The sequence below is a fragment of the Pelophylax lessonae genome, assembly GCF_965119305.1.
Source record: "Pelophylax lessonae genome assembly, chromosome: 13".
Lineage (NCBI taxonomy): Eukaryota > Metazoa > Chordata > Amphibia > Anura > Ranidae > Pelophylax > Pelophylax lessonae.
The window spans coordinates 14,309,922-14,332,627 of NC_138780.1; the positions used below are offsets into that span (position 1 = coordinate 14,309,922).

General features: G+C 41.0%; 1 protein-coding gene across 1 annotated transcript in view; it reads left to right on the forward strand.

Moving 5' to 3' along the window:
* Window positions 1-22,706, forward strand: part of LOC309569091 (uncharacterized protein) — a gene marked incomplete at both ends in the record, with an annotated part of 119,989 nt that overhangs the window by 90,152 nt on the left and 7,131 nt on the right. The window contains 4 exons of the mRNA XM_082274855.1: window positions 10,896-10,984; window positions 13,554-13,871; window positions 17,292-17,603; window positions 21,869-22,195. Of these exons, the coding sequence (XP_082130981.1) occupies window positions 10,896-10,984; window positions 13,554-13,871; window positions 17,292-17,603; window positions 21,869-22,195 (1,046 nt within the window). The remainder of the gene's footprint in view (window positions 1-10,895; window positions 10,985-13,553; window positions 13,872-17,291; window positions 17,604-21,868; window positions 22,196-22,706) is intronic.

Genomic DNA, 22,706 nt, shown 5'->3' on the forward strand with positions numbered 1-22,706 from the left:
AGCACTGAAGGAAAAACGCTGCGCACAACTGACTGATAAAAAATACTTTTCTCCCTCCTCCTCAGTGGGCAAAAAGATTGTGTTCACACAACCCCACACACAGCAAAATCGATGTGGACCACTGACACCTGCCTATCTCCAGACTCTCCCTAAAAGGATTGATAAGATCGGTCACTGCCGGCACTGCAAACCCCCCCCCCCCCCACACTGCAAAATCGATTGTAGTAGAACACTGACCCTAAATATCTCCAGCCTCTCCCTAAAAGGATTGATAAGATCGGTCACTGCCGGCACTGCAAACCCCCCCCCCCCCCCACACAGCAAAATCGATTGTAGAACACTGACCCTAAATATCTCCAGCCTCGCCCTAAAATGCCTATATCTCGCCCTGCCTGCAGCACTCCGACCTGTCCCTCAATTCTATTTCGGACACAATATGATTTTTGCCTGTCTGTCCCTAATCAACAGCCAGCATGTATGATGTGTGCTCTGTCCCTGTACTACAGCATAATGACGCAGCGGCGCTCGGTCTCGAACTTATAAAGACTTGGTCACATGCTTCAGATGGCCAATCACAACTACTAATACATTTGTAGGCATGGCTGGGATGGCTTAAGGCACACCAGTTAAACGCTTGTTGATTGGCTGTTGAAAGCCCGCCATGAAAAGCGCGCCAATACATACAAAACCCGGAAATAAAACAACCGAACACGGATTTTTACCCGAACATACAGTAAAGTTTTCGGGTCCGTGTTCGAGTAACAAAAATCCAATTATTCGGTACGAACACGAATAATACAGTCCGTGTTCGCTCAACCCTATTCATAATCATATAATCAGTTCATAATCATATAAATTCCACAATACAGTTCATAATCGTATAAACAAGAGAGAATGTTTAAACCAACAACAGATTAGAATGAACTAAGTTCAACCCTGTATAGAGGTGACTTCGGAAATCTTTATGCTCTTTATCATGTGGTATGTTAGATTTTGTTGCTAGATCACAGGGGTGACTGATAGGCAACTTTGTTCTTTGTTAACCACTTGCCGACTGCCTAACGCCGATCTACGTCGGCAGTCAGCCCCTCACAGGCAAAGTGACGTAGGGCTACGTCACTAGCTTGTGAGGGTCTAGGGAGCGAGCGCGCGCCCCCGGAGGCGCGCTCCCGCTCCCGCGTGGTCACGGACCCCCCCGCGCGTGTGACCGGCGGACCCGATGTCCGCCGGTCACTCGGCGATCGGCGGGGGAGAGGGAGAATGTCAGGCAGCTTGTGTAAACAAGCCACCTGTCATTCTCCTTGCTGTTAGGATACTGATCACTCAGATCTAGTATGTAGATCCGTTGATCAGTGTCCATACAGCTCAAGCCCCAGCCAATCACAGTAGAAAGCACGCCCCTAGGGATACACACAGCCCCTCCCTCCCAAATAAAGTTAACCCCTTCACTACCAGTGTATTTTTACAGTAACAGTGCATATATATAGCACTGATTACTGTAGAAATGTCACTGGTAACCCCAAAAGTGTCAAAAATGTCAGTCAAGGGTCCGATCTGTCCGCCCCAATGTCGCAGTACCGCAAAAAAAATCGCAGATCGCCGCCATTACACGTTAAAAAAAAAAAACAACAAAAATGACAGAAATCTTTCCCTTTGTTAGTAAACGCGATAACTTTTGCGAAAACCAATCAAAATACGCTTTTTGCGATTTTTTTTACCAAACATAGGTAGCATAAAACAAATTGGCCGAAAAAGTAAAAAAATTTTGATTTTTAAATTTTTTTTTTGGGGAATTTCATATAAAAAAATGTGAAAAATATTGCTATTTTTGCAAAATTGACGCTCTTTTTTTGTTTATAGCGCGTGATCAAAAAATCGCACAGGTGATCAAATACCACCAAAAGAAAGCTCTGTTTGTGGGGAAAAAAGGACGCCAAATTCGTTTAGGTACAGCGTCGCACGACCGCGCAATTGTCCGTTAAAGTCACGCAGTGCCGAATCGCAAAATACCCCCTTGTCGGAATGGGGGTAAAATCTTCCGGGGCTTAAGTGGTTAACAAGGTTGTTAACAGGTTAGACAGGTTAATTCGGTTTTTTAGCAAACTGGTCAGTGAGTATAATTTACTAAGGGCTGGTTGTTCTCACGCACCTCATTTAAGGTCCCAAATCCTTTTTCCTTATTTTCCATACAGGGATGGAGATACAGAGCCTTACCGGGCTTGTGTCTCATTTAAAGTCCCAAAACTGCCTTTATTCTACCGGCAAACAAATAGTGGCCTTCCTAGATGATTAACCTTCCCCAGAGCAGGCTCAGTCAGTGGGGCATCAGATGGGGTCACAGGGTAGCCTACAGACATAAGAGCCTTGAGACCTGAAGAAGGAGGCCACGCCTCCAAAACGTTGTCTTTAGCAACCCCATGAATGTCATGTCCTGGGTCCTGATCGGGGATCTCCCCTCTGTGTAACCGCACTGTCGGCTACAGTATCCGGCTCTTGCAGAGCGTGCAGCGAGCGGCTGGACTGTGCGCAGGCGCACCGCATTGAGCTACCTTGAGTCATCCGAGGTGGTTGCCTTAGCTGGACGTTATCCACGTACTACTGCGGGAACGAACAGCTAAGCCGCCGGCCAGGAGGAGAGTACCCTACACACATCAGATCGGGGGGATATCATTTCCATGCATGACACTATATTTGTTTGTGAGTACCTGTTTTTTATGGCTTCTATTATTTTCATTAAATGGTGTTACACTAGGGCAGTGTGCGCTCTCTTTCTTTTGTTTTCTGCCTAGTTTCTCTGCCTCATATCCCATAGAGGGTTAAGAGAGCTGCCACGCTTTTACTCATGTGTTTCACCACTGGCCAAACTACAAGGTTCCCCAGCTTGAGAATTAATCTCCAGGATCTGCGCAGGGACTGGTAATGTGTTTCTCTTTTGTGAAGCTCCCTTCCTCAGACTGTCTGAGGAAGGGAGCTTGACTGCCAAAACACGTTAGCGGTCCTATCTACAGGGACATGTTCCTTTCCACGTGTGGTGGATTCACGTAATGCGATTTTACTCTTCATGTCTGTGAGTACATTTTTGGCATTTTATTAAAACATTTTTAAGGTGATCACGGGTAATGCATTACGTGTTTGCGTCCCCTTTTTTTCTTTCATGCGCTTATATAGGAGTTCCCTGCCGGAGGAGAGCGGCACACCAGTCATCCCCTTTGGAGTGAGCGCTTGGCTGAATTGTGTGATAAAACTGTGCATATAGAGTCTCAAATGCTTTTTAATAACATTTCAGTACTGGGGTGCAAAAATCACTTATCCTGTACACTAGAAACATATACCTGTATTCATGCAAAGCTTGTTCTCATTTTACCCTGTGGCAGCATTTAAGTGTAAAGTGATTGTCCGAAGGACACAGCAGTCACAGAGCATGGTGGATGCGTGCCCCAGGGGGCACATGGGAGGCAGAATTCTGGGAGGATTTCCATGGACGCCCTCCCAGAACTGGTGCTCAAATGGAAGAGGGAGGGGTCAGGGGGGCCCTTCATGGTTTCTTGCCCTGGGGCCCTGAAGGTTCTAGTTACACCTTTGCACTACTAGATGATTTTAGTGCTAGTTATTGCCCTGAATTTGATATTTCTTACCTGCAAGACAAATGGGACATACATTACCCTGGGGGAACAGGGTGTAACTAAAGGAAGTTCCCATCAGGAACATGTTACTGCATTTTCCTTTCCACCTGCTGTGCAGGCAGTATTCTCGGAAATGCATCCCCTTTTCAGAGCAGGTTCTAGGCTGCTGCTGAACATATCATATAAACTACGTAATGTAAACCTTATTTTTGAGGGGTGTCTATTTTTATACATCCTTTACACAAACATTCATTATATTGCAGCTTACCCATTCTTAGATGTGATGGCTGCATTCGTTTTCTTTTTTTAGGCTTTCTTTCTTCTATTTTCACCTGTTGATCTGGCCAGTAAGTCTGTTGTTTTTCAAAAGAACAAACTCTCCAGCAGAATGCATTAGTTACAGAGATGAGACAAACCATTTACCACTGACAGGGGTGCTTATAATAATCGGCTATTTTTTTTTTTTTTTTTAGCCCAAAAGAAAAGAAAATTGATTTTAACTGTAACTGATTTTAAAAGGATTTGCTGGAGTTTGGTTTCACTTTGTTAGAGTATTTAATTAGTCCATCTAACACTCATCTCCCCCTAGACTGGGGGGGGGGCTGTCCAAAGGCGCTCCCTGTGCTCATTCATCCAGAGTGGGGGCGCTCTAACACAGGAGGTGTGTTACTGGACAGACCACCAGGTGAAAATAGAGGGGGAGAAAACTAATGCAGCCGCCACATCTAATAATAGGTAAGCTGCAATTATTTTGGTGGAAACATTGGAAAAGTTTTGTCCTGCAGTGAAAAGGTTCAGAATGTTGTTTATGCATAACTTGTCAGAGATCAATGATCATATTTCATTTGCAGTTATGACTAGCTCTAACATTCCAGAGATAACGCCTTATCATGACCTTCAGTAGAAGTTGTAAAAAAACAAGTTTTAAACTTTCGTAACCAGGGAATTTTTTTGCTATACAACACTGCGCTAATTTAACTGGCAATTGCGCTGTCATGCAATGCTATACCCAAATTAAATTTATATAGTTTTGTTTACGCAAATAGAGCTTTCTATGGGTGGTATTTAATCACCACTGGGTTTTTTAGTTTTCATTATATAAACGAGAAAAGACTGAAATTTTGAAAATAAAAAAACTTTATTTTCTACTTTCTGGTAATAAAACATATCGTGTAAAATTCAATTTCTTCATAAATTTAGGCCAAAATGTATTCTGCTTACATGTATTTAGAAAAAAACATTACAATAAGTGTATAATAATTGGAGATTATGTGGAGAGGAATGGTCTAATTATCAACAGGCCAGGGGCGTAACTACAGGGTTTGCAGGGGTTGCAATTGCTACCGGCCCCATGCTCCAGGGGGCCCGGTAGCAAACCAGTGGGTGAACTTCCAGGATCTCAAAGGTCACACTTGCGACCGGGCCCTGGCATTGCACCACTGTGGGGAGGCCCCAAGATTGCAGGAAGGGGGCCCACTGCAGAACTTGTGAAAGGATCCTGCTGCGGGACCATAATAAATGGCCATGCAACGAGAGTAAAGAGCCCCAGGATCAGTGGGAAGAGCCCCGGGCTTGAAGGGAAGGGCCCCGGCCAGGGGTCTGGGGGGCCCTTCATGGTTTCTTGCATCGGGGCCCTGAAGGTTCTAGTTACGCCTCTGCAACAGGCACCGTCCCCTGGGATACATTTGGAAAATAGGTGTGACCAGGTTGGTAGACAAGGGTCTACCATATCCTGGAAATGGGGATTTAATTGTGCCTACATATATCAACCATAGGAGCCATAAATTGAAAAAAGAAATAGCATTTATTAAAACACAAACAGTACAATATACACAAAATCCATAAACAAAATCTGCTAGTGGACCGACGCGTTTCGCTGCATTAGCTTCCTCAGGATCTACGCAATATATATATATATATATATATATATATATATATATATATATATGTATATATATATATATATATATATATATATATATATGTATATATATGTCAGTCAGATTTGCAAACCATAAAATCTAAAATAAACAACGATACAAATCAATATACATTACATATTATATTTCAAATAAGCATAAATACTATCAGGTATAAAATATATCTATACATCATAAAAGACTAGGAAAAGAAAAAATAAATAAATAAATAAATAAAATTGGATAAAAAATATAAGGGTTTGTGTGAAAGTTATATCATCTAAAAACTATAATATAGACTTGAATTTACACAGCTATAGATTATTATTATTATTATTATACAGGATTTATATAGCGCCAACAGTTAGCGCAGTGCTTTACAATATGGGGGAAGACAATACAGTTACAATACAATTCAATACAGGAGGAATCAGAGGGCCCTGCTCGTTAGAGCTTACAATCTAGTTACAAGTGAAACAAAAGGCAGTATAGATGCTATACTGTAATGGTGATGATCAGTGACTTGTAGTGGGGCTGTGATAGTGTAGCGGACAATATGGCACTAACAGACACTGGCTGGAAAGGAAACTAAGTGACTGACACTGATTTCACTAATGCCACTAATACACTGATCAGTGATAATACTATACATTGTGCTAATGACACCGGCTGGGAAGGGGTTATCATCAAGGGGCAATCAAGGGGTTCTGTGTGCCTAACAATGTGTATATAGACATGTGCACAACGCAAAATTTTGTTTAATTTCTGATGCATTTGTTAGGCTGATAATTTTGCTTATTTGTCTTTGCTGTGTTGGTCTGGTTCGTTTTCGGGGGTTCGTTTAATTTCTTTGGGATTTTTGAGCTTATTCTGTATTTTGGGTAGATTTGAAAAGTTCTCTAATCCACCCGGTATAACTTTGGACAGATTTAAATTCATTGTGAATAGCTGTGGTTGTTAAGGAGCGGGCGGCTGCCGTGCTCTTAACAATTATGACTCATCTGCTGTCAGCGGTGTTCCCCGCTGACAGCAGAATGTAAATAAATGAAGTGCCGGCTTAAAAACAAAAAGATTAAACAAATGGCATGGGGTCTCCCCCCAAAATCCATACCAGAACCTTATCCGAGCATGCAGTCCGGCTGGCCAGGAAAGAGGAGGAACGAGTAAGCACCCCCCTCTTCTGAACCATAGCAGCCCACATGCCCTCAACATGGGGGGAGTGCTTTAATGGAGGGGGCTCCCAGATCCTGGCCCCCTCCATGTGAATGAGTATGGGGTACATAGTAAAAATTTCAAAAGCGAATAAAAACATAAAAACCGTGTTTGACAAAAAACAAATGTCCCCCGTAGTAGATGCAACATCAATCGCAATGAACATTGACCCGCTCAAAAAAAAAAAAAAAACCCCACCTACCAAACTAGAGATTGTAAGGCCCAGGGAAAAAAATGGAAAAAAAACTGTTTCTTTTCCAACCTTTATTTTTTTGTTTTTTTTTCTGGAAAAAGTAAAACAAAAAAAGTGCGGAATATGTTCTTTTACACTGATAAATAACATATCTATGACATGGTATTAAAACTATATATCATGAAGACCTTAATGAAAGATTTGAGACATTATGTAAAGTCAGCTGAAGACAAGCAAATCCTGGAATACAGTTCAAGTAACACTGTACTTCTCAATGCAGTTCTCAAACAAGAGAAATATGCATTTCTGCCACTAGGGGACACTGCAGGGGAAGGGCGCCAGTTTAGTTTGCTTGTTTCATGTCAGGTTCAAAAAACCAGTGGTGAGATGATTGGAGCTTTGTGACATGGTTCATTATCCTGCTGGAAGGAGCCATCAGAAGATGGGGACACTGTAGTCATAAAGGGATGGACATGGTCAGCAACAATACTCAGGTAGGCCGCCTGTGGCATTGAAACCATGCTCAATTGGTACTAAGGAGCCCAAATTATGCCAAGAAAATGTCCCCTCCACTATTACACCAACAGCCTGAACTATTGATACAAGGCAGGATGGATCCATGCTTTTATGCTGTTTATATCAAATTCTGACCCAACCATCTGAATGTCGCAGCTGAAATCGAGACTCCTCAGACCAGGCAACTTTTTTCCCATCTTCTATTGTCCAATTTTATATATTCCAGGAACATCGTGATTCTGATCCCCAAGGCCTCATTCTCCTTTGACATTCAGGCCAGGTCCCTAGGATACCCCATACTGCAGTTGGACCCAAATTCTTCCTCTTGTAATATTTCCCCCATTATGTATTCTGTATTCTGTGATACACTGTGCATTCACCACTAGCTACTTCTTAAATGACTCCAGACCATGCAAAGATTCCTCATCAACAGAATTCTTTACTAAAAAAAAACTCTTGGCATAGAGCATCTCCACACCGGTGCAATACTCCCTGTGCCTCTGGTACCCCATTATTCAACCCATACCATAGTTAAATAAGTAGTATAATCTGCTAGCTAAAGTCCAGTACAAAGAAAAAAAGAGAGAGCGCACAGCCGCCTTATTATAACAGCGTTTATTAAAATTAAAGCAAAGCCGTGAAAAATTACACTCACATAGGCAGATGAATGTCACACATTTCTACTCGGTTCAATGTATCCCCAGGGAGAAACCAACTCTCTCCTGAGAGTCCCACATACCCACTCGTACTCCAATCGCTTAGAGCCTCCTCCAGACCGAGACTTCCGGAGATGGTAATATCCGTCTCTGGGTGAGCTGGCCGAAGTGCGCCTGCGCCCGGACCAACCGGCGCCGCACAAGCATTATATGAAGTGAATGGAGACCTCACAGAGAGCACGGGCAGACCGGATTGGGAAAGAACCTCCTGACGTGACACCTGAGCTGGTTGCTATAAATACGCGTTTCGGAGGTGGGGCCTCCTTCTTCAGGTCAGCTACAGTCCAGTTCCTGGAACCATGACCAAGTTCCCGCCAAGGGGCTCTTAAAGAACAAGTCCTTTTTACATAGTGACAAGGATTATCCTCAGACTTCCCAAAGACAGACTGATTTCCGTAAGCAGACTTCCCTGATATTTATATGCCATTGCAAGGGTGAAGGGGGAACATGAGTACCAGGGAGTCAGCTGCCCCAATTACTTAACTCCCCCTGACCAGAGGCACCATAATACAACCCAGTACAATATACAGTACAAGCAGTAGAACACAATGTAAGAAAAATATAACTATAAGTGAAGTAGGCCAAATGGTAAGCACCTACCTACAAACTGAATCCCCTGTGGCTATATTGTGTCTTATGAGTGGAAAAACCCCACAGCCCTGGTGGAATTTCCTTATGTTGCATTACTCCCGCTCCACCCTAGGGGCACATTGAGTAAAATCTGAAAAAAATCAAGTGGTTTTTCAAGTCTGCTTTAATGTTTTTTTTGTTTTTTTTTTTTATTAACCTTGTTGTGTGAGTGTACTGTACTTTGTCAATCTATATTTGTCCCAAGCATGTTCAAATTCACTGCTGCAGCAAATTTAACTGGGCTTGCAGAGTTGGACAGGCAGCACCACGTATCAAACTCGTCCATTGAGGTCAATGGTTATAAAGGAATCCCAAAATCTTTTTTTTATGAGCTGGAATCAGAAGCAGAACCCTTTCATTGAGCTTGGAGAAGATACAATGTTGTTTTTGGATCAATTATGCTTTACGTTCCATCAAATCAGGGACAGCTAATCCCTTGTGCGTGGTTATGGAGTCAATACCTTACAGTAAAACAAAAAAATAATTGTCTTATTTTTTTTTATATTTTCAATCACTTTAGAGTTTAAAGTGTTCATATGATTGCATTCAAATGATCTCTTTTTTTTTTAGAAGAGTGTTTGACCTCTGGAACTTGCACGGTTAGAGGAATTACAGGGATGAGATGCTTAACTAGTACATTCAAGTAAATAACTTTTGGCAAACATCATGCTGCGCAAATCTGTGCATTCAATGATATTGTTCCATGGAAACAAATGTATCTACATGAAGTGAGTATGACTTTACATTTTTTTTTTTAAATACATATGGTTAGTGAAAGATTAAAGTCTATCCCATGGCAAAAATTTGAAAAAAAATGTGCAATACATCTACACAATTAAAAAAGATTCCCATGGTATGTCTATTTATAAACACGGCAAGTATAGACACATTTCCATTCATTTGCCAGAAATCCAGTGTGCTCCTAATTTGTTTTTGGGCAACACAATGTCATTTCTGCACTGTCAACCCTACCAGTAGGGCCACAGAAAACACCCATTTCCATTCCTCCTCACATGCATACACTGAGTTCTTTTCCAGCAAATCAAGAGCCTGCCCATAATCTAGTTGATTAACTAAAGGTAAATAGGCTGCGCAATTTGAATGGGAATTTTCTCTTTGCAGGAGAATTTTCCCTTAGCTTAGTGAATGGGGTGAAACTCTAATGACTTTCAGCCTCCAATCATGTGCAGGACTGCTTTTCCAAGAGTTGTAAAGAATGGACTTCCAACTAGTCGTTACTGACTGCTATAGCTGCAGGCACCATGGAGTAATTTAAACAGAACTCCAGTTAGAAAGCTTTTTGACATCTTTTCAGTGTTAAAACAGGTGGGGAAGAGGTGACTTATCGCCTTCCAGCCTCCTGTCCACTGTGGACCACATTTAAGAAGAGAAGCAAGGAACAGGCATCCAACTAGCCGTTACTGACTGCTGTAGCTGCAAGCACCAATGAGTAATTCAAACAGAACTCCAGTTAGTCATCTTTCCAGTGTTAAAATAGATAGTGAGGTGGCAATGTATCGCTTCCCAGCCACCTGTCATCTGTCCTCTAAAAATAAACCCTCCCCCTTCTCGGCAAGAATGGCCAGGGAAAGGACACCTTTAGGGTGAACAAGCCCTAAATGTATCCCTCTTTCTCATCTTAGAAATGTTGGTGGTACATTATTGGAGGTCTAGATAGTTAAAGAGACTCTGTCATCAAAAACCAAAACATAAACTGCCGCAGCTCCCACAACCTGCCAGGGGCTCCCCTGCTATGTACACCTTCAGTACTCTTCATCCTTTTAGCAGTTTTGCCCCTCTTCCTCCAAGTGACAGGGTCTCTTTACCCTTGAAGAAACATCAATAGATATAAAAGGAGGATATGGCAGTTACATTATAACAAAGCTGTTTCATTTTCTATATGTGAAGTGGTGATGAAAGGTCAGCTGCTCACACAAATAACGTCAATAACAAAGTGGTATATACATACAGTATATTCCCTGCCATCCTCCTCTACTTCCTGACATAATGACATGTTAACACCCTAACTGAGTCATGGTGAATTTAATGCACTTTTGTATGTTTTGTTTTCCTTAATTTTACCTAGTTCCATCAAAAAAAATTTGGCGGTTTTTAAGGATTTGGTTTTATCCCGCTTCATCTTCCTGTTAGCATTCCTGCTAGCAATTACAAAAGGTAAGTTGATAATGTTAAAGCAATAGATCACAGGCTGGCTGGTGGGAGAGTGTGTATAATGACCTTTTCACAATGTTGAATGCGTTAATGCACCTAGTTTTGTATGTTGAGGAGTTACATTAAAACGGTCTGTTTGTTTTGAAGGAGAACTCAACAAGTCTCAATACACCTGGGCTATTTTTTTGGGCAATGGAGTTTACAGGTCTGTTATAGTGCGTTTTCTTTTTTAGCTCTATTATGTGTTTTCAGGTGCCGTTCAGAACACGTTTTACCATGCAAAGCACAAAGGAGAATGCAACCTAATTTGGGTGTATTTACATAATTACTTTTGAAAAAGACTCACTGTCCATTGAGTTCGACCAAAATAAAAAAAAAAATAAATACAGGCTCTCCTCACTTAACCTCCCTGGCGGTATGATTCTTTCGGATTTTAGGTGCTGAAAGAGGTACAATTATTTTGCATGTAATTCTTAAGGACGAGCAGCCCAAACCAACTATTTACATATGATTTCTTTTTTACTGGACGTTCTTCTTTATAACATCTTGGGTATGATAAAGTTTGAAACACAAAATCAAAAATTATAATATAATAAATAACTATAAATAAGTTAAAGTATATATATATACGTATATATATATATATATATATATATTATATGTATACGTATATATATATATATATATATATATATATATATATATATATATATATACGTATACATATATATATATATATATATATATATATATAGATATGCATATATATATATATATATATATATATATATATATATATGTGTGTGTATACATATATATATATATATATATATATATATATATATGCAAATACACACACACATATATATATATATATATATATATATATATATATATATATATATATATAAAAAGTATAGTAAAACTGCAGGAAAGGGCACTGGGGGGCAAACTAATATCAATTTATTTTATTTTGTAATGAAATCAGTGTGTTTGTGTTTTTTACTTTTCAAATTTGCCACCCCCCTTCGAGCGTCACGTCGCAGGAGACGGAAGACGGGGCTCACAAGCATCGGGCGGAAGATCCGGCCGCCGTATGTGGAAGGGGCACATCGCTGGATCCCGGCGACAAGGTAAGTAACCTCTTCCAGGATCCAGCGATGCTCCCTGGCGATACCCCAAGTGTGGCTCGGGGTTACCGCTTATGGCAGTGAAATCCCACCCCGAGCCACACTTGGGAATACCGCCAGGGAGGTTAATAACCAGGTTCCGTTCCTGCGACCAGGATGTTAAACTAAATTGGTTGTTTAAAGAGGAACCACAAGTAACCAATATTTTAAGCATTCCTAACTACTGTACTGTATTCTGAAAAAAAAAAAAAACGTCTAAACCCAAAACTCCAACTCAATAACATTGTTTTAATTTGGATAAGTACAGAAAATAAAAATATAAACTACAAAAATCCTGTACTGTACTGTACAATACAATGATGTACAGTGGCCAAAAAGCTGGTCGTAAGTCTGAGCAGTCATTAAACAGGTAAGTCGTTAAACGAGGAGTGTCTGTATATACGTGATAAAACTGCAGAGGGCTTATGCACATGGGCATGTTCCCTTGTATAACACTAACAAAAGGCCACCTGAAGCCATCAATGGTTGAAGGCAACTGTATGCAGATGTGTACCACTACTTCAGTAAAGTTGTGTTTGTGCAAAGACTTCCTAAATGCTGACTACCTGTGTTCGGGACATTACTTCTGTGTGCATATGCCACTTTACGGAAGAAGCAGCACATATACAGTAGCTGTGTACGTTACATAGTTACATAGTAGGTGAGGTTTAATAAAGACAATAGTCCATCCAGTTCAACCTGTGTAGGTGTGTGTGGATGTAATCATTTCCCATACCCCTGAATATTTTGATCCTTGAGATGTACATCCAAGAGTCTTTTAAAGTAGCCATAGTCCCTGCAGTTACTACCATTTGTGGTAGAGAATTCCACAGTCTTGTAGCCCTTACTGTAAAAAACCCCCTGCATAACCTAAGGTTAAATCTCTTCTCCTCTAATCGCATTGTATGGCCTCGTGTCCTCATGCATTCGTTGCGACTGAACAGTTTTTTATCTATGCTGAGATCACCGTTGAGGTATTTGTATATTGCTATCATGTCCCCTCTCAGGCGTCTCCTTTCCAAGGAGAATAAATCAAGCGCTTGTAAACGCTCTTCATAATTAAGGTCCTCCAATCCCCTTATCAATTTAGTTGCCCTTCTCTGGACTCTCTCCAGCTCCATCACATCCCTTCTGAGGGTTAAAGTTGCCTTTAACCACTCAGGTCTATAGACGGCTGTACATAGCAGCAGGGGCTCCCAGGTACTAAATTATGCCCAATTGTTTTTGCGAACATGCGCGTGTTCATGAGCCCTCAGAATTCATGTGGCCACATTTTGTCAATGATTCCATGAGAAACCCCCATCCTTCATGTACATTCCACTGCAGGATGAGAAATCTATCTAATAAAATCTATACTATAATATATTTATAATAACTTCTTTATATTTTATTCTATATATAAGCTGGAGCTTTGTGTGGGGAGAAGACATCCCTATCTGCTAAAGAAGGAAGACATGTGGTTTTTAATGCACTGGTGGCTGAAACAGAAGAAGTATCAAGTATTCTTTGGATGAGAGGCCTTACTAAAATTGCAACAATTCAATATCTCAACAACAATACCGATATACAATATAACCTATATGATGAAAAAGTAAACATCTCTCTGGATGGTTCTTTAACTGTGAATAATTTCAGTGTGGAAGATGAAGTAACCTACACTGTGGTCATAAAGCGACTCAATCAATCAGACTGCAATCAAACATATTATGTCAGCATGTCTGGTAAGTACATTTAGATAATGCTATTTGAGGGTACGCTATGAGCTTAACTCACATTTAGAACTTTTGTGGAGCATAGTCATCTAGTCACCACTTCTTCAACTTGTTATAATACAAAGATCAATTCATTGTGATGAGTCCTTGTCTGAGAGGTGTTCGAAGTCACAGATTATCAATTTCACTAACAAGTGGAGTTGACATTGTTCTGATGTGAGTTTTTGAAGTTTACAGAGTCTCGAAAAAGTATTCATACCCCTTGAAATTTTCCAAATTTTGTCATAGCTACAGTGCATTGTGAAAGTATTCAGCCCCCTTGAACTTTTTTCGACCTTTTGCCACATTTCAGGTTTCAAACATAAAGATATAAAGCTGTAAATTTTTTTTTTGAAGAATCAACAACAATTGGGACACAATCATGAAGTGGAACCAAATTTATTGGATATTTCAAACTTTTTTAACAAATAAAAAACTGAAAAATTGGGCGTGCAAAATTATTTAGCCCCCTTAAGTTAATACTTTGTAGCGCCACCTTTTGCTGCGATTGGACAGAGTCTCCCACCTCAGCTGTAGATCTCTGCAGTTCATCCAGAGTGATCATGGGCCTCTTGGCTGCATCTCTGATCAGTCTTCTCCTTGTATGAGCTGAAAGTTTAGAGGGACGGCCAGGTCTTCGTAGATTTGCAGTGGTCTGATACTCCTTCCATTTCAATATTATCGCTTGCACAGTGCTCCTTGGGATGTTTAAAGCTTGGGAAATCTTTTTGTATCCAAATCCGGCTTTAAACTTCTCCACAACAGTATCTCAGACCTGCCTGGTGTGTTCCTTGTTCTTCATGATGCTCTCTGTGCTTTAAACAGACCTCTGAGACTATCACAGTGCAGGTGCATTTATACGGAGACTTGATTACACACAGGTGGATTCTATTTATCATCATTAGTCATTTAGGTCAACATTGGATCATTCGGAGATCCTCACTGAACTTCTGGAGAGAGTTTTCTGCACTGAAAGCAAAGGGGCTGAATAATTTTGCACGCCCAATTTTTCAGTTTTTTATTTGTTAACAAAGTTTGAAATATCCAATAAATTTCGTTCCACTTCATGACTGTGTCCCACTTGTTGTTGATTCTTCACAAAAAATTACAGTTTCTATATCTTTATGTTTGAAGCCTGAAATGTGGCAAAAGGTCAAAAAGTTCAAGAGGGCCGAATACTTTCGCAATGCACTGTACATAGTAACATAGCAGTTGAGGTTGAATAAAGACAATAGTCCACCCAGTTGAACCTGTGTAGGTGTGTGTGGATGTAATTATTTCCCATACCCCTGAATGTTTTGATACTTGAGATGTATGTCTAAGAGTCTTTTAAAAGTAACCATACTCCCCGCAGTTACTACCACTTGTGGTAGAGAATTCCACAATCTTATTTATAGTCCTTACTGTAAAAAAAAAAACATGCGTAGCCTGAGGTTAAATCTCTTCTCATGTTACAACCAAAAACATAAATTTATTTTTTGTGGGATTTTATGTGATAGACCGGTTGTAGAACCGCCTTTCTCTGAAATTACAGCTGCAAGTCTTTTTGGGGATGTCTCTACACACACACACACCTTGCACATCTAGAGAGTGAAATTTTTACCCATTCTTCCTTGAAAATAGCTCAAGCTCTGTCAGATTGGATGGAGAGCATCGGTGAACAGCAATTTTCAAGTCTTGCCACAGATTCTCAATTAGATTTAGGTCTGGGCTTTGACTGGGCCATTCTAACACATGAGCTAAAAGAGTACCTTTAAATCCTACTTGTCAAGTTCCTTCAACTTTAAGAAACCCTCTGACAATTTGTACCATGGAAGGTAGAACTTAATTGCTCATTTTCAATAAGGTAATATTCCTGACTGCTCAGAAGATTGCTTCTTTCGGTCATATGTATTCTCATGGCACAAAGTTTCAAATGCATACCTTTTTTTATCTGCAGTGATGCCTGCTGATAACATTTTTCATTGCAGGACAATTTGTAGACACATTTTTTTGGCATCTCCTTCCTAGGCTGCAGAAGTGTAATGTATCTTAGCAACATTTCTGCGATTGGTCTGGTGCACCTTAATGTACTGTATCTATGGAGAAGCAGCTTTGTTACCTCTCATCTCCATAGCATAAGAGGATGTGTTCTGTAGCCCTCAGAAGTAGTTGGAAACAATGTACCGTATATACTCGAGTATAAGCCGAGTTTTTCAGAATGTTTTTTCATGCTGAAAATGCCCCCCTCGGCTTATACTCGAGTCACTGGCTAGAGTGTCTTTTTAAAAATGGCGCCACTCGGCGCCGACGTGTCACTGCGCATGTGCCGCATGCCCGGAAATAGCCGAACGTTTTCGGCCTTTCCCGAGCATCGGCGGGGTATTTGCGGTGACGTATAGGCGGCGCTTGGTGGCGCAATTTTTAAATCGAAGACTCCTCACCGACAGGTAAGTGAGACTCCTCCGCAGCCCCTGCATTTCCTCATGCAGTGCTGCGGGCATGGTACAGGACATTCTCCTGTACCATGCCCACAGCACTGCATCTCCTGTGCCATGCCTGTACATACTGTGCCATGCCTATACCTACTGTGCCATGCCTGTACATACTGTGCCATGCCTGTACTTACTGTGCCATGCCTATACCATCACCTGTGCTATGCCTATACCATCACCTGTGCCATGCCTATACCATCTCCTGTACCATGCCTGTACCATGACCTGTGCCATGCCTGTACCATGACCTGTGCCATGCCTGTACCATGACCTGTGACATGCCTGTACCATGACCTGTGCCATGCCTTTACCATCATCTGTGCCCTGACCTGTGCCATGCCCTTACCATGACCTGTGCAATGCCTATACTATGACCTGCGCCATCTCCCGTACCATGCCCGCAGCCCCTGTTTTGGGTCTCGTGGTGGTCCAGTTGGGTCCAGTAGCTGCTGCATTTCCCACCCTAGGCTTATACTCGAGTCAATACGTTTTCCCACTTTTTTGTGGTAAAATTAGGGGTGTCGGCTTATATTCGGGTCGGCTTAACTCGAGTATATACGGTAATGGATAAGAGTGCAGTAGAGGTAGAGCACAGGATGTTATCAGGTGATAAGACTTCTTGAAGGAGCAACAGGTGACTTATTAGTGATTTAGCAAATTATTTCAATGGTATATTTAACAGACCAACAGGGACCAGATAGGTTCATTGTTGGGGTTGACAAACACTTTGAAAAATTGCATTTTTGTGATTGGATTTAAGTCTGCATGGAATGGGGTTCCACTGTTTGGCACTCTTAATACCCTTTCATACTGTAGGACAAGCTCCCTGGAAGGAAAAAACTTATAATGACACTAAATTGATGACCTAAAGGCCTTGGGTATATTTGACTAAACCATTTTTAACTGTGTTTGTTAGAAAAATCACCATGTGGAGACATAAGAAATGTGTCAGGAACAGAGGATGAAGAGATAACATTTCCATTTGACGCGGACGGAGTACATATTAAAATTGTGTACTGGTTCTCCCCCGGAGGGGATCTCCTTGCCAAAACAAAACCAGGTGGATACATCCAACCTCAAATGAAAAATGGCAGGAGGCTGAAAACTCTTGCGGATGGTTCTCTAACCATATCAAAATTAACTATGAAAGATCAAGGAATCTACAGTGCAAATGTACATATGTACAGTGGAATAAGTTGCTCACAGAAATATAATGTCTCTATTTCTGGTAAGTAGTCACCTTTTCACAATCCTTGTGTCTTATAAATCAGAAATTAAAAAAAGAAAAATCCTACCGGATCTGCCAGGTTTTATACACACTGCTAACGTCATTAGTTTCAAATTTGTTTTATGCTTTTACAACCCTCCTTAGACCTATTCTGTGCATCCAATATGGTCACCTGTTGACTTTGCACTATCCACAGGCTACTTAGCTCTTCAATAAGATACAGATATTGAATCCAATGCAACTTTACTTCTCAAGAGTGCAGTACGGAGGAGAATGTTCTGATCTACAACCTTTTAAGAGGGCATTGAGGGTTATTTACTAAATCTGCATTGCGCAAGATCTGGTGCAGCTCTGTATACAAATCAATTAGCTTCCAGGTTTTTTTGTCAAAGATTAATTGAACAAGCTGAAATTAGAAACTGGTTGGCTACCATGCACAGCTGTACCAGATTCTGAGTGCTCCAGTTTTAAGCCCCGTACACACGATCAGATTATCGAGCGATCTGCCGTCCGTTTTTTGTGGCACGCTAGTCTGATGTGGAAAGTGAAGAGGTTTTTTTCATACGAATTTTCCCGTACGACAGAATTCTACTTCAGAAGTGATGTCATGTGTTGTATTGTTTTCTATGTGTTCTTTCGTCTCTGAGCATGCCTAGTTTTGCTCTTAAGAGTTTTTTTCTGTACTGTACTAAATCTGTACTAATGAGATGAAAATCGGACGTTGTGTTGACGGAGGACAAAAATTTTATAGCCTGCACATCAGGATTTTGTCAGCCGAAAAGTCGGAGTCGACTGTCGAAAGCACCATACTAGCAATCCGAAAAATCGGCAGATCGGTCGTCGGACGAAATTTCCCTATAGATTTTCTTATCGTGTGTACGGGGCTTTAGTTAATCTCCCCCATTAACTTTGTAAGCCCTATCCAACACTGACTGAATGAACATGAAAGAAACACGAAGGCCCTTTTCACACATGCGAACTGTTAATTTCATCAGTTCAGTTATATTTTTTAAAAGATCTGGGACCTAACTAACTAGCATTAAATGGCAGTGGACAATAGAAGGAACTACTAAAACACATTGTAGTGGCCCTAAACCACCACTAGATAAATACATCAAAGCAATAGAAACTTGATGTACAGTGCATCTAGAAAGTATTCACAGCGCTTCACTTTTTCCACATTTAGTTATGTTAAAGCCTTATTCCAAAGTGGATTAAATTCATTATTTTCCCATAATGACAATGTAATAGATGTTTGTTTGAAATCTTTGCAAATTTATAAAAAAAATTAAAATGAAAAAAAAATCCCATGTATATAAGTATTTACAGACTTTGCTCAATACTTTGTTGAAGAACATGTGGCACCAATTACAGCCTCAAGTCTTTTTGAGTATGATGCTACAAGCTTGGCACACCTATTTTTGGGCAGTTTCTCCCATTCTTCTTTGCAGGACCTCTCAAGCTCCATCAGGTTGGATGGGGAGCGTCGGAGCACAGCCATTTTCAGATCTGGCTGGGCCACTCAAGGATATTCTCAGAGTTGTCCAGTAGCCACTCCTTTGTTATCTTGTGTGCTTAGGGTTGTTGTCCTGTTGGAAGATGAACCTTCGCCCCAGTCTGAGGTCCAGTGCGCTCTGGAGCAGGTTTTCATCAAGGATGTCTCTGTACATTGCTGCATTCATCTTCCCCCTTGATCCTGACCAGTCTCCCTGTTCCTGCCACTGAAAAACATCCCCACAGCATGATGCTGCCACCACCATGCTTCACAGTAGGGATGGTATAGGCCAGGTGATGAGTGGTGCCTGGTTTCCTTCAGACAAAATGCTTATAATTCAAGCCAAAGAGTCCATACTTTGTTTCATCAGACCAGAGAATTTTGTGTTTCATGGTCTGAGAGTCCCTCAGGGCTTCTATCTGGCCACTCCACTATCCAGGCCTGATTGGTGGAGTGCTGCAGAGATGGTTGTTCTTCTGGAAGGTTCTCCTCTCTCCACAGAGAAACACTGGAGCTCTGTCAGAGTGACATTCGGGTTGTTGGTCGACTCCCTGACTAAGACCCTTTTCCCCCTATTGCTCAGTTGGGCTGGATGGCCCCCACTAGGAAGAGTCCTGGTGGTTCCAAACTTCTTCCATTTATGGATGACGGAGGCCACTGTGCTCATTGGGACCTTCAATGCTGCAGATATTTTTATGTACCCTTCCCCAGATCTGGGCCTCCATACAATCCTGTCTCAGAGGTCTACAGACAATTCCAAAACAATAAGGTGTAAACACCCTTCTCCTGCGCTTGGAATCCAAGCCCCCCGACCACACTCCCCACGGGACTCACAACTGGCGTCTCAGATGGCTAAGGTCTTGCTGCCCAAAACGGACTGGGGTAGTCCACCGATACTAGAGGCACTTTCTTTGTTTTTCTGTGCGTCTACAGACAATTCCTTGGACTTCATGGCTTGGTTTGTGCTCTGACATGCACTGTTAACTGTGGGACCTTATATAGACAGGCGTGTGCCTTTCCAAATCATGTCCAATCAACTGAATTTACCACAGGTGGAGTCCAATCAAGTTGTAGAAACATCTCAAGAATGATCAGTGGAAACAGGATGTACCTGAGCTCAATTTTAAGTGTCATGGCAAAGGCTGTGAATACTTGTGTACATGGGATTTTTTTTCGTTTTTTTATTTTTAATAAATTTGCAAAGATTTCAGACAAACTTCTTTCACATTGTCATTATGGGGGATAGTTTGGTGAATTGTGAGGGAAATAATGAGTTTAATCAATTATGGAATAAGGCTGTAATATAACAAAATGTGAAAAAAGTGAAGCGATGTGAATACTTTCCAGATGCACTGTAGTTAAATTCAACACAGAAAAATAAATGTAGATGAGACAGAACAATAAAAAATGGCTAGCTTTTAAAAAGGACCTAGCTTCAGATATAGTTTTTATTTTGAGTACATACATACTAAGTGATGTGTAAGGGTAGTATTTTTGCCCATGCAAGACAAACAAACAGCTTATACTTGCCTTTCATTTTCTTCCCCGTCATTCAGACTCTAAAGCCCCGTACACACGCGTCGAAATTCGGCAGGGAATTTTCGTCCGACGACCGATCTGCCGATTTTCGGCTTGTTAGTATGATGCTTCCGACAACCGACTTCGACTTTTCGGCCGAAAAAATTCTGGTGTGCAGGCTATAAAATTTTTGTCCGCCGTCAAAACACGTCCGATTTTCGTGCAGTCAGTACAGATTTTGACAGGGAAAAATCTAATGAGCAAGTCTGGGCATGCTCAGAGAAGAAAGAACACAAAGAAAGCAAACCAACACATGACATCACTTCTGAAGTAGAATTTTGTCGTGCGGGAAAATTTCGTGTGCAGTCTAGGCACATTCCAAGCAACAAAACACAACTCTGGACAAAAGACGGACGATCGGTCGGCGGAAATTCGTTGCGTGTGTACGAGGCTTAAGAATTAGGAAACACAGCATTCTGTGAGCATTTAAAATTGAACTTCCCTAGGGCTGAGGAATATCTCCCCCCCATGTGACAGTGCAGGGCCAAGCACCAACAATGTCACATGGGAGTGAGTCAAATGCTCTTCCATACCTGGATGTATCAGGTTTGTTTTTGCTCCCAGTGGCTGAACTGAACACTGGAGGAGCCAATGGAAAATGTAGAATGTGCTCCTGGGAAAGGGGCCAGTGACTTGAACATGCCTCTTTGCCTTACATGGGTTAAACACAGATATATTTTAAATGAACACATTAAGAGAGAAAGTTAAAGTGACTTTGGGCTTCTAATGACTGTGACATTGGATCGATTAGTCAAAAGTTCTCATCCTTCTGCCATACGTTGCTTCATTAGCAACCCAAAAAGGTGGTAAAAATACTTCCTTTTTGGGCCAATAACTCAAATCATGGCAGGGGGTGAGGAATCTTGCACTGTAATGCTCCATACCCAGTGGAATAGTCACTGACCTCATCAGTCATCAGCTAGCCCAGGAACCCATCAATGTCCTAACTTTGAATTTTGTCTCTCCAGTTGTATAAGTCAACTAAGAAAGGGCCTAAAGGACCCCATCACTAGGGTTAGTTTCCTCAGCAGGGCATGTCCTCTGCCAAGGACTTCTACTAACCATGGATCTGTCTGATGTTGCTCAGTTCTTATATCTTACAGACATATCCTCTCCCCTCTAATAAGCTGAAAACTTAATGTTTCAACCTATACCCACCTACCCCAAAATAAAGGTTTCCATTGTTAACTAGGTGTGATTTCTGAAAGCGCAAATATGAAGACAGTCTATGTACAATCCTATGAGGAGCAGGAGGTGACTCTACCATTGCCTGAACATCTAATGTACCTAGTGGAAGACATTTTCTGGATGAATGACTATGGTAAACATATCGCCACAACATTTACAAACGGATCTCTGCATGTTCAAGAGTTCAGGTATCAAGAAAGATTGAATAGTACTAGTACCGGCTCACTGATTATCTTTGATCTACGTATAGAAGACAGAGGAAAATACTCAGCCGATATACATCTGATCAATAAAGAACTCTATACAGAAATGTATCATCTCAGCATTTACAGTAAGTTAATCATGTTTATAATTCTGAAAAGAGGAAAAATTTGTAAAAAATGTAGGTCATGTGGGAGATCGAAAATAAAATTTAAAAAATTGGCGTTAATCGCCAACAGTACCTGCGCGAATGGAAGAACTAAATGATCAACACTCAAAATGGAAGAACTAAATGATCAACATTCAAAATGGAAGAACTAAATGATCAACACTCAAAAGTAAATATTAAATCTGTGCAGTGCAATATATATGTGTAACACAATTATAAGATGGTATAATACCAAAAAAGGGGGCTGCAACAAAACCGTGAAAACGTATAAATGAAATAAAACTATTCCTAAAGTATACAATGCTGCGCTCCCCTATAGTGCACTAAATAAACATAATGTAATGCGAGTCCATAAATAACATAATCAAATAACTGAGTACAGTGTGCATCCACAAATCTAGTGAGGGTAGTAGTAGGATAGTGAATAAAGTCCCATACACCAACAAAGAACTTGAAATGGTGCAGTCTCTAA